General features: G+C 40.9%; 1 protein-coding gene across 1 annotated transcript; it reads left to right on the top strand.

Annotated features, from left to right (window-relative positions):
• Positions 1-3966: 3966 nt before the first annotated feature.
• Positions 3967-7858, top strand: LOC124646932 (probable L-type lectin-domain containing receptor kinase S.7). Its single transcript, XM_047186969.1, has 4 exons — positions 3967-4795; positions 6455-6517; positions 6677-7175; positions 7318-7858. The coding sequence occupies exons 1-4, from the start codon at positions 3967-3969 to the stop codon at positions 7856-7858; spliced, it is 1932 nt and encodes a 643-aa protein (XP_047042925.1).
• Positions 7859-13701: the final 5843 nt, after the last annotated feature.

Raw genomic sequence — 13701 nt, 5'->3', positions numbered from 1 at the left:
TCATTTCCATTGAAAAATTTTGAAGGTGAATATGACATGATTTTTGACTTGGTGAACTTTACAAATACTGATGGTTGGGTTCGGATGCGATACCATTCCAATTTTACAAGTACCCCCACAATACCTGAATTTGGGTAAGGCTTAGCTGGAAACTTATGTATTTTAGTATGTGTTCCCTCTGAACAAGCGTCATCGGGGTTATGCCGAGGCTGCCTCTACAACAAACGGAATGATGTGAATTGACGTGAAATGAGGTGAATGTCCTACCCAAGTCCTGTGCAGTTCCCAGGCTGACTATCTGTCTTCACTGGGAGGTCAAGCTCATAGGGAGAGGTGTCTATACTAGGGTATGTAAATGAAAGGTTAAGATTGGTAGTTCGCGTACTGCGTACGATAAATCAGGGCCAGTTACCCCTGACGAGCTATTGCAATTGTTGTGGCACAAGTGTACAACCTTTGCAGAGTTTAACCTATTCGAATAGCCGCGTCCGCGGTCATGGACAGTTGGGAAGGCCATACTGTTCTGTCATCAGAACTTTTCTAAAAATATGAATGATGACTTGTGAATTTGAATTTGAAAGGTGACTTTGACTTTGAATCACAACAGAGTTGTGGGAATGACACTAATGTTCCCACTGGAGTTAGTTAACACTTGAATAAGTCTTTTCTCAAATACTTGTGAACAAAAATTGGCTTTATGCAAAATAAACTAGAACTTAGCACCCCTTACTAGAATTGTTAGCACTTACATTAGTATTAGTTTGCGAGTACTTTAAAGTACTCACGGCTGTGTCCCTGGCTATTCAAATGGCTATTCAAATGAAGAGGAGTAGAACTATCAAGATGACGACCAGCAGGACACCTACGACAACTAGGGAATCTTCTGACGTCAGACGTTGGCCTGTAGACTAGAGAGTCCCTTCTATTTACGCTTCTGCTATGAAACTATGAACTTTGTGTCCGTTGATCAATAGATCAACTATTTGTGTAATATTGGATCAAGTGATCTCGAATTGTAAGACGACTATGGTATGTAATGAATGATGACTTATGATATTCAACTGTTATGTCTCGCAACAACAATATTCCTGGGATTGCGATGTATGGCATAACATGCATCTGGACTAAAAAATCCGGGTGTTGACAAGGTGATCCTTTATCTCCGATTTTTTTAACATTGTGGCAGACGTGCTAGCTATTATTATTGCACGGGCTAAGGAAGCGGGTCAGATTGGGGGTCTTTTACCTCATCTAGTTGAGGGGGGAATTTCAATCCTACAATATGTTGATGACACAATTTTATTCATGGAACATGATATTGCTAAAGCATTGAACATGAAATTAATTCTATGAATTTTTGAACAACTCTCCGGTTTGAAAATTAACTTTGATAAGAGCGAGATCTTCTATTTCGGTAAAGCAAAGGATATTGAACAACAACATATGCAGATTTTTGGTTGTGAAGCAGGTGCTCTACCTTTTAAATATTTGGGTATACCCATCCATCACCGAATCTTGAGAAATGCTGAATGGAATCCAGTTGAAAGTTGTTTTGCTTCAAAATTAGGATGCTGGCGTAGTAAAATGCTTTCTTATGGGGATAGGTTGGTTCTCATTAATTCGGTGTTAACAAGTCTACCAATGTTTATGTTATCCTTTCATGGAAATACCTGTTGGGGTTAGAAAAATACTGGATTTCTACAGATCTAATTTCTTCTTGCAATCTGATGAAAAAAAGAAAAGATATAGACTCTCTAAATGGAACATAATCTGTAGACCGAAAGATCAGGGAGCCTGGGTATTGAAGTTCTGGAATTAAAGAATAAATGCTTACTGAGTAAATGGTTATACAAACTCCTTACTGAAGAGGGTATGTGGAAACAAATTTTGCACAACAAATATCTGCACTCTAAAACTTTACCACAAGTTGAGGCAAAGCCTACGGACTCGCCTTTTTGGAAAGGTCTTATGAAAGTGAAATCTGATTTTTTTCTAGAGGATATTTTAAAGTTGGTGATGGTAGTTATACGTTTTTTGGGAAGATGTCTGGTTAGGGGATGTTTCTCTATCACAACAATATCACTCTCTTTATAATATTGTACAACATAGAGATGTTCTGGTCTCCACAGTGTTGGCTCAAAATTCGTTGAATATTACTTTCAGGAGAGGTCTAAATGATCACAAATATACTGAATGGTTGCATTTGTGTATATGACTTATTACAATTAATCTCACTGGTAGGAACCTGATAAGTTTGAATGGAAGCTTACAGATTCGGGGGTGTTCACCGTTAAGTCTATGTATCTTGATTATATGAATGGTCATACTAGATTCCTACGCAAATATTTGTGAAAACTCAAAATCCCTTTAAAGATAAAAAATTTCATGTGGTTTCTTAACAATAAGGTCTTGCTTACTAAAGATAATTTGGCAAAACGTAGATGGATAGGATCTCAAAAGTGTTGTTTCTGTGATGCAAATGAAATTGTTCACCATTTGTTCCTTGCGTGTCCCTTTTCTATTATTATTTGACGGATGATTTACTTTGCTTATAATATTGCGGCACCCACGAGTACTAATATGTTTGGGAACTGGTTGTATGGAGTTCCAAAGAAAGATAAAAAGAAAATTCAAATTGGTATATCTGCTATATGCTGGACAATATGGAACACTAGAAATGATATGATTTTTAATAATCAAAAGGATACTAACTTTTTGCAGGTAATTCATCGAGCTGTGCATTGGATACAGTTATGGGCTTTCCTGCTACCGGAGGATCAGCACAAGGATATGGATACTGGCTGCAACAGACTGCTGGCAGTTACTCTGGATTTCTATTATCGGGCTACTGGGTGGCGACACAATAATATGATAGAGTATGGCTAGCCTATTTAGATGTTTGTTGTTCAATTGGTTGATTTATGTGGCAACCAAGTCGGATCCGTGATTGTATTTTATTTTCCTATGTCTCCCGTACTTGATACTTGATACTTGATATTTTACAGTTTTAATAAAAGGCCGTGTGCATCAATTGATGCAGAGGCTGGGGCTGTTGCTCCTTTATCTAAAAATCAGTAACTTGACAAAACATATATGAACTTGATTTATCTTAAAAAATCACGAAACTTGATGAAATACAGTTTTGTACGTCAAATGTAGATGAATTCATATGTATAACTTGATGAAACTTTAGATGAGTTTTCTATATGTAGCTTGATCAAACTTAGGTTTGCCTCCTACCATTTCATGAAACTTAGTTTCATATCTAAAACTTATTTTTATATTTTAATCCTGGCATGATGATCGCTCAGGATATCTTGTGCCAGGCTGGTTGGCGACATACTAGAAGGTTATATTGATTTGTAGTCAGAGTATATGTTTTTTTCGATGGTTGATTTTTGTATCAATCCTCGGTGATGCGTGAGTTGTAAACAATACTTTATCCGAACCTTGTATTGGTCATGAATAAATGGCCGTGTGCATCATCATGATGCAGAAGCCGGGGTAAACCCCCATTTTTTTAAAAAAAAATGAGGAGCTAGTAGTGCACTTGGATTTTTGTCAAGTGGGAGGATTTTCTATTAATCTGAAAGCAGTTACGAGTAACATATATATTGGTCAACTCGTCTTGGTCCAATGGCCGGTACGGTGTGCCCGCACTCTGCGCGCGCAAGATACCCAAACAGATCGAGTGTTATCGTCAAGTCGTCGTCCGTCGTCATTTTGTATTCCGAAACGGGCATTACTCCAGTTGTCTAGCATGCAGCGTTACTCTTGTTGGCTGGCTCGTACATATGGATAAACTTCCCCTACTGGCAAGGCAAGGCCTGAGGTCGCTGTACGTTGCTTATATGTCCATGCCAAGCAATGATAACGCCAAGCACCACATACTAGATAGTACATTTATACTTCACCTAGTGGCTAGGGCTGAGGTCGAGCGTACAGCAAACACCTCCAACTTCACCTATGACGGCTGCAAGTGCAACTGCACGAATCATCCTCGCCGCCTGCTTCTTCTTCCTCCCGCTCTCCTTCCATCCCCACCATGTTGCCGCCACCCCACCGTCTCTTTCCTTCAGCTTCGACTTCGCAAACACCTCCAAGTACCATCTAGCCGATCTCCGGTTTGAGGGCGACGCCGCCCTGAATGGCAAATTGGTTGACCTCACCTGCAACCCCATCGCGTACTACTGCAGGGGACGGATGTCCTACAACCACCCAGTGCAGTTCTACGACAACAACACTGGCGAGGTGGCCAGCTTCAGCACCACCTTCACCTTCGCCATGAACATGCTGCCCAACACAACAAAAAAGGGCGACGGCATGAGCTTCTTCATCTCCGGCTACCCCTCAAGATTACCACCGGAGTCGTCCAGTAATGTGCTTGGCCTCACAAACAGCAGCTCAAACATCTCTACTGGAGCTGACCGGTTCCTCGCCGTTGAGTTCGACACCTACGGAAACCCCTGGGATCCCACGGGATCACCCGACCACATGGGCATCGACCTCAATTCCATCACTTCGGTGAGTATAACCAGGGTGCCAAACTATAGCTTCAACGGCACCATGACAGCGACCATCACCTTCGACAACACCACAAGGACACTCGAGGCTACCCTGCACTTTGACTACAATAGCTCTATTGCCACCACCAGTGTCAAGACGCAGTTATCAGATCAGCTCGATGCCTTGCTCCCGCCTGTGGTGGCGGTGGGGTTCTCGGCATCCACAGGCGGTGACGCTGAGCTGCATCAGATACACTCTTGGTCCTTCAACTCAACTATGGCCTCAAGAGGTACGCAATTTTTTGAATTTACAGAAATATCTACGATAGACAATGAATATGCGTTTGTACATATGTCAATATGTGTGGTAGTACAATAAAAATTACTTTCGGTTGTTACATCTCAAATACCTTTTCAGCCTTTATGTAGATCGTAAATAATCTGATGAGAAGATAAGGTCTTTACTAGTGGTATTTTGCTGAAATGAAGAACCCAAGGCATTGACCATGATAAACGCAGTTTTCTAGTATGAGGAACCCCATACATTGACCATGCATGGTGCACATTAGGATCCATTGGATTGCGTATATATGGCATAATAGTAGTCATATGTCTACAATACATATTAATCGAGATGGCTCCTTGGCCATTGGCGGCCCTGCCAAGGGTGGAGCTAGACCAAACTCAATGAGGGTGCACAACTCGTTGGCTACCTTGTACTAATATGGGATTATTTGACCCATAATGGTGAATTAATCATGGATAAAATGGTCCACACATTATGTCGAGGATCGGAAGGTTAACAAAAAAAAACTACCCTAGATCATGTGAAACCCTCTTGTAATTGACAAGGCTTCCTTGGCGGCTCATACTCCCTTTCCTTTTTTCCGTGGAGGGTCTTACCGCTTAATGCCATCTCTCTCAGCACTTTTTTCTCCTTTAAATTTTTAAAAATAAAAAACCCTAGGTTTTTATGTTTCAAACATTACACACTTTCAGAAGTTCAACTTTTTTAGAGTTCAAATATATGAAAGTTAAAAATATAGGAAAAGTTAAATTTCTGAAAGTTTAAAATTGTTAAAAAGTTCGAAACTATGGTTGCTCAAATTTAGAAGTTTGTTTTTTTACGGAGCTTCAATCATTTGAAGTTGAAATTTCCGATAGGTTTTTTCTGAAGCTTTTGAAACTGCCAAAATACTTCAAAGTTTGGTCCAAGTTACAGAAGCTCAGACGCACATTCTTGAAAGTGAATAAAAAGGGAATTTTCAAAAATCAATGTTAAGTGCATTTCGGAAGCTCCGCAGCCCAAGTTCGGTAAATTTCAAAGTTCATTCCATATTTCAAAAAAATCGGCACATTTTCAAAAAATGAAATTTGAAAAAAAAAAACATTGCTAAAAAGAGTAGTCAACTATCTCCATGGTAGTGGCCTCAAGTCTGTAAGATCATACGGAACCCAACCATTGCCGAGTCAGAGTGAGAACTCGGTGGCATCGACCAGTTAAGTTCATGCCATTTGACTTCCACACCACGGCGGACTGCTAGCTGTGGCGAGGGGATGGGTAGAGCATAGTGAACTTTAATTTTCATTTGGCAACAAACATGTACTTAGCAGGCTGTGGTAAAATTGTAAGTGAGGTGCCTTCAGCACATTGGCATAGTAAAAATATTATTTTGATCGTAAAATATCCACTTTATATAGAAATTATGTTTATCCTAAGCATACAGTTCACACTGGGTTTGATTAAACATGGAAAGGGTAGAAAATTTCGGTAAACATCCACTATAGAGTAAATATTTACTTTATCGCAATCAGTTGTTACAAATTTTGCGACATTTATACAATATTACTTTTTTGGAGTAGATAATATATTCATCGAAATATTTGGAGAACTAGTATTTATTTATTATTTTCAATATTTATTTTAAATTAATATATGTTCTCCACAGAACCATCTTCAGGTGCTACTAATAAGTTCAGTCCAGGGCAAAGCCAGGTGCTCGGTAGCAAAGGTATATATGGAACCAACTTCATCATGGTGATCATATATTCCATTCTACTCTGTGTGCTACAACACATGATTATTCCAAAGGCTAGCGCTTTCCATATACAATAATATACAGATATAGAGATGATCGATTTGTTTTGATGGCCCTTCTTCCTTTGAGCAGATCGACACCGTCGAACATATATTATCGGAGGAGCAGTGATTCTTGTGATAGCCCTGCTTTTGGCAATTTGGTGGATCGCGGCATGGTATAGGTGGAAATGCACACGCGCACACTTTGGGAAGGATAGAGGGATTACACGATTCCATTACCGCGACTTGTCCATCGCAACAAATAAATTTTCGGAAATTATAGGACAGGGTGGCTTCAGCGTGGTATATAGAGGGACTCTCAATAACGAGGAGGTGGCTGTGAAGAAAATCATCAAGGACTCGAAGGGAGAATTTAAGGACTTCCTCACGGAGAGGGCCACAATCGGCAACACGAGACACATGAATGTGTTGAAGATTGAAGGCTGGTGCTGCACCATAAGCAATTTTAAGTATTGGTTCTCTCATACGTTGGACGACGTCATGCTCTTCCTTGTCTATGAGCTCATCGCTAATGGAAACCTCCACGAGCACCTTTATGAAAAGCCAGAAGTACTGTCCTGGGAAAAGAGGTATATAATTTAGTTATGTTTTCTTCTCCTATGTTTTATTGCTCTCTAGTTTATTTCTGTGATTTTGTTTCCTTATAACTGAGAAAACAATTTGAACTATTGTAACCCGATTTTATATGTGTCGTGCGGAAAAATAATGCAGGTACAAAATTGTGAAGGGCTTATGTTCCGCTCTTCATTACCTCCACCACCAATGCAGCCCATACATCTTGCACAGAGATATCAAACCAGGCAACATTCTGCTAGACAGTGAATTCAACGCCAAGCTCGGGGACTTCGGCCTGTCGAGGGTCGCCGAAGACGGCGGAGAAACAGCATTGCAGACAAGGGCTGTTGGTACCGCTCTCTACATGGATCCTCTGACCATGAAAGATGGACATGTCGACTTTCGTCGCAGCTCCGACGTCTACAGCTTTGGGATCGTTCTGCTAGAGATAGCGCATGGAGAAAATGACCCGTTCCTAGTCCACAAGCTGCGTACAGATCTACCTGAAACATTCGTGAAGGACTTTGCTGACAAGAAGCTTGATGGTAAGTTTATCAAGACTGAGATGGAGCGCGTCATTCTCCTGGCCCTACGGTGCACTGAACGAGAGGAGAACCAGCGGCCTTCACTCATTACTGCAACATATTTCCTGGAGAATGGCGGGGAGTTGCGCCCAGCTACTACTGCTCCTGCATAGGTAGCTAAGCTGTTCTCAGGAATCTTTGATCTTAATAGACACTTATATACTAGTTGTTTCATATTATTACTTGTTTCTTAGTCATACCTGTATCCCCCGCATAGGGTATGTAATAAGCAAGAGAAGATATGTGGAACTCTTCGTTATTCCGTTCATTGCTGTTTAGTGTGTATATCTTCTTCTTGTTTACTACTCCATATTTGGGCCTGTTTTAATTAAATTAGAATAGGTGAGTGACTGGTTTAATATTTGGGCCTGTTTTTATTTTATTTTTATCTGAGGCAAAGTCATCAATTTTGACTAGCACTATTCCCAAGATAATTTTTTCCAATCGTAACCACTGATACATGATTTGACTGGTGCCACTAAAACTTGTATTTTTGTCCATTTTCATAAGCTATAATGTACATTTTTTAGTTTCCGGGACGATTTTCAACGAGCGTGACCACCGAATAGATGGTTTGAGAGGGTTCACGAAAACTCGTGGTTTTCATATTTTCTGCCTACATTTTCGTAGGTCATAGCTCACAGTTTTAAGTACCGATATATGTTTGAACGGGTGTCACCAAAACTCGTATTTTTCGCGTTTTCTCCCCATTTTTGTGGGCTCTAGCGCATAGTTTTTTGTTTTCGGCATAACTTCTAGCGATCATGACCAACGATACATGGTTTGAGTGGTGTCGCCAAAACTCGTATTTTTCATGTTTTTTGCCTCCATTTTCGTGGGCTATAGCTCATAGTTTTCGATTCCCGAGATTATTTCTTGCGGTCGTAACCACCGATACATGATTTGAGTAGTGTCGCCAAACTCATATTTTCCAAGAGCTATATCTCATATTTTTCGGTTCCCGAAACGATTTCCAGCGACCATAACCACCAATACATGGTTTGAGAGGCTTCGTGAAAATTCATGTTTTTCTTGTTTTCTGCCCCCATTTTCGTGGGCCATAGCTCAAAGTTTTAAGTTCCCTGGACGATTTCTGGCGAAGGTGACCACCGATAAGTGTTTGGATGGTATTTTCATGTTTTCTGCCCTTTTTCGAGGGCTATAGCTGACCGTTTTCGGTTCCTGGACAACTTTTAGCGATCTTGACCACCGGTACATGGTTTGAGTGGCGTCGCCAATAGTCGTATTTTCCATGTTTTTCTGCCCCTTTTCATGTTTTTACGGTTTCCAAGAAAATTTATTGCGATTTTGACCACCGATAAATGATTTAAGTGGCGTCGCCAGAACAAGTATTTTTCGTGTTTTCTGCCTATTTCCATGAGCTAGAGTACATTTTTCGGTTCTCGGGACTATTTCCAACGACCTTGACCATCGATACATGGTTCGAGAGGCTTCACAAAAACTCATGATTTTCATGTTTTTTTTGCCTCCATTTCGTAGACCATAGCTTACAGTTTTATGTTCCCGGGACGATTTCTAGCGATGGTGACCACCGATACATGGTTGGACGGATGTCGCCAAAACTCGTCTTTTTCATGTTTTCTGCTAATTTCCATGGGCTATAATATGCAGTTTTCAGTTCCCCGGAAAATATCTAGCGATCGTGACCTCCGATACATGTTTTGAGTGGTGTCGCAAAATTTCGTATTTTTCATTTTTTCTGCCAATTTTCGTGGGACATAGCGCACAAATTTCGTTTCTCTAGACAGTTTCTTGCGATCCTAACTACCGGTACATAATTTGAGTGTCATCGCCAGTATTTTCCATATTTTATGCCCATTTGCATGAGCTATAGCGTACATTTTTCGGCTGCAGCGACGGTGACCACCGATACATGGTAAGATGGGTGTCCCCAAAACTCGCCGTTTCCATTTTTTCTACCGTTTTTCGTGGGCTATAGCGCACAACTTTGGTTTCCCGTGAAGATTTCCAGGGACGGTGACAACCGATACATGGTTAGACGGGTATCGCCAAAATGTGCATTTTCCATGTTTTCTGCCCATTTTTCGTGGGCCATAGCGCATAGTTTTTGGTTCCCAAAATATTTTCTTGCGATCATAATACCGGTACATGATTTGAGTGGTGTTGCCAAAAACTCATATTTTTCATGTGTTCTTCCCATTTTCATGAGCTATAACGCATATTTTTTGGTTCCCGGGACTATTTCCAGCGACCTTGACCACCGATACATGGTTTGAGAGGATTCACGGAAAAACTCAGATTTTTCATGTTTTCTGCCACCATTTTGTAGGCCATATCTTACAATTTTAAGTTCCCAGTATTAAATTGGAATAGGTGAGTGACTGGTTTCATATTTGGGCCTATTTTTATTTTATTTTTATCCGAGGCAAAGTCCTCAATTTTGACTGGCTCCATTCCCGAGACAATTTCTTGCGATCGTAACCACTGATACATGATTTAACTGGTGGCACTAAAACTTGTATTTTTAATGTGTTCTGTCCATTTTCATGAGCTATAGCGCATATTTTTTTAGTTCCCAGGATGATTTCCAACGAGCGTGACCACCCAATACATGGTTTGAGAGGGTTCGCGAAAACTTGTGTTTTTCATATTTTCTACCTCCATTTTCGTAGGCCATAGCTCACAGTTTTAAGATCCGATATATGTTTGGACGGATGTCACAAAAACTCGCATTTTTCGTGTTTTGTCCCCATTTTCGTGGGCTCTAGCGCATAGTTTTGGTTTCGGCACAACTTCTAGCGATCATGACCAACGATACATGGTTTGAGTGGTTTCGCCAAAACACGTATTTTTCATGTTTTCTGCCTCCATTTTCGTGGGCATAGTTTTGGTTTCGGCTCATAGTTTTTGATTCCCGAGACAATTTCTTGCGGTTGTAACCACCGATACATGATTTAAGTAGCGTCGCCAAACTCATATTTTTCATGACCTATATCGCACATTTTTCGGTTCCCGGAACTTTTTCCAGTGACCGTAACCACCGATACATGGTTTGAGAGGCTTCGTGAAAATTCATGTTTTTCTTGTTTTTTGCCACCATTTTCATGGGCCATAGCTCAAAGTTTTAAGTTCCCTGGACGACTTCCGGTGAAGGTGACCACCGATAAATGTTTGGATGAGTGTCACCAAAACTCGTATTTTCATATTTTCTGCCCATTTTCGAGGGCTATAGCTCACCGTTTTCGGTTCCCAGGACAACTTCTAGCAATCTTTACCACCGATACATGGTTTTAGTGGCGTCGCCCAAATCGTATTTTCCATGTTTTCTGCCCCTCTTCATGTTTTTACGATTCCGAAGAAAATTTATTGCCATTGTAACCACCGATAAATGATTTGAGTGGCGTCACCAGAAATTGTATTTTTCGTGTTTTCTGCCTATTTCCATGAGCTAGAGCGCACATTTTTCGGTTCCCGGGACTATTTCCAACGACCTTGACCACCGATACATGGTTTGAGAGGCTTCATGAAAACTCATGTTTTTCATATTTTCTGCCACCATTTCGTAGGCCATAGCTTACAGTTTTATGTTGCCGGGACGATTTAAAGCAATGGTGACCACAGATACATGGTTGAACGGATGTCGCCAAAACTTGTCTTTTTCATGTTTTTTTGTCTATTTTCGTGGGCTATAATACGCAGTTTTCAGTTCCCGACACAATATGTAGCGATCGTGACCTCCGATACATGTTTTGAGTGGTGTCGCAAAATTCGTATTTTTCATGTTTTCTGCCCATTTTCGTGGGATATAGCGCATAGATTTCGTTTCTCGAGACAGTTTCTTGCGATCGTAACTACCGGTACATTATTTGAGTGCCATCACCAAAATTAGTATTTTTCATATTTTATGCCCATTTTCCTGAGCTATAGCGTACATTTTTTTGGCTGGAGCGACGGTGACCACCGATACATGGTAAGACGGGTGTTCCCAAAACTAGTCGTTTCCATTTTTCTACCGTTTTTCATGGGCTATAGCGTGAAACTTTGGTTTCCCATGACGATTTCTAGGGACGGTGACAACCGATACATGGTTAGACAGGTGTCGCCAAAATGCGCATTTTCCATGTTTTCTGCCCATTTTTCGTGGGCAGAGAAAAGCTTTTGGTTCCCAAAATAGTTTCTTGTGATCATAATACCGATACATGATTTGAGCAGCGTCGCTAAAACTCATATTTTTCTTGTGTTATGCCCATTTTCATGAGCTATAACGCATATTTTTCGGTTCCTGGACTATTTCCAACGACCTTGACCACCGATACATGGTTTGAGAGCTTCACGAAAACTTACATTTTCATGTTTTCTGCCTCCATTTCGTAGGCCATAGCTTACAGTTTTAAGTTCTCGGGGCGATTCCTAGCGATGGTGACCACCGATACATGGTTGGATGGGTGTCACCAAAACTCGCCTTTTTCATATTTTCTACCCATTTTCGTGGGATATAGCACACCATTTTTGGTTCTCGGACAACTTCTAGCAATTGTGACCACGGATACATGGTTTGAGTGGCGTCGCTAGAAGTCGTATTTTCCAAGTTTTCTGCCCCTTTACGTGGGCTATAGCGTCGCTAGAAAATTTCGTGCGATCGTAACCACCTATACATGTTTGAGTAGCGTCGGCAAAAATCATATTTTTCATGTTTTCTTCCTATTTCGATGGGCTATAGCATACATTTTTCGGTTCCGGGGCGGTTTCCAGTAACCTTGACAACCAATACATGGTTTGAGAGGCTTCACGAAAACTCATGTTTTCAGGTTTTGTGCCTCCATTTTGTGGGCCATAGCTTACTGTTTTAAGTTCCCTCGACAATGTCCAATGACGGTGACCACCGATACATGGTTGGACGAGTGTCGCTAAAGCTCGCTTTTTCATGTTTTCTGCCCATTTTCGTGGGCTATAACGCACATTTTTCGGTTCCTGAGACAATTTGTAGCGATCGCGACCACCGATACATGGTTTGAGTAGAGTGGCAAAAAATCATATTTTTCATGTATTCTCCCCATTTTCATGAGCTATAGCGCACAGATTTCGGTTTCCAAGACAGTTTCTTGCGATGTAACTACAGATACAAGATTTGAGTGGCGTCGCAAAAATTAGTATTTTTCATGTTTTATGCCCATTTTCATGAGCAATAGCGCACATTTTTTGCTCCAGGGACGATTTCTAGCGACTGTTACCATTGATACATGGTTTGAGAGGCTCGCGAAAACTCGTGTTGTTCATGTTTTATGCCTCCATTTTCATGGGCTAGAACTCACAGTATTAAGTTCCCGGGTCGATTTTCAGGAACGGTGACCACCGATATATGGTTAGATGAGTGTCGTCAAAACTCACGTTTTCCATGTTTTCTGCCCATTTTCGTAGACTAGAGCACATTGTTTTTGGTTCCCTGAAAAATTTCCAACGATCATGACCATCGATAAATGGTTTGACTAGCATCGCCAAAACTCGATTTTTTCATGTTTTCTGCCCATTTTCATGAGCTATAACATACTTTTCGGTTCCCATAATGATTTCCAGCAACGGTGACCAGCTATACATGATTTGAGTGGCGTCGCCAAAATGCACATTTTCCATGTTTTCTGCCCATTTTCTTGAGCCATAGCGCATATTTTTCGGTTCCAGAGACGATTTCCAGCGACCGTGACCACCGATACGTGGTTTGAGAGACTTAGCGAAAATCGTGTTTTCCATATTTTGTGCCTCCATTTTCATGGCCCATATCTCACAGTTTTAAGTTCCCTAGATGATTTCCGGCGAAGGTGACCACAGATACATGTTTGTGTGGGTGTCACAAAAACTCGGCCTTTTCATTTATTCTGCCCATTTTCGTGGGATATAGCACACCATCTTCGATACTCGGGACAACTTCTAGCGATCATGACCACATATACATGGTTTGAGTGGCATTGCCAAAAGT

The sequence above is a fragment of the Lolium rigidum genome, chromosome 4 (assembly GCF_022539505.1).
Source record: "Lolium rigidum isolate FL_2022 chromosome 4, APGP_CSIRO_Lrig_0.1, whole genome shotgun sequence".
Classification (NCBI taxonomy): domain Eukaryota; kingdom Viridiplantae; phylum Streptophyta; class Magnoliopsida; order Poales; family Poaceae; genus Lolium; species Lolium rigidum.
This window is presented reverse-complemented; position numbering and strand designations above follow the sequence as displayed.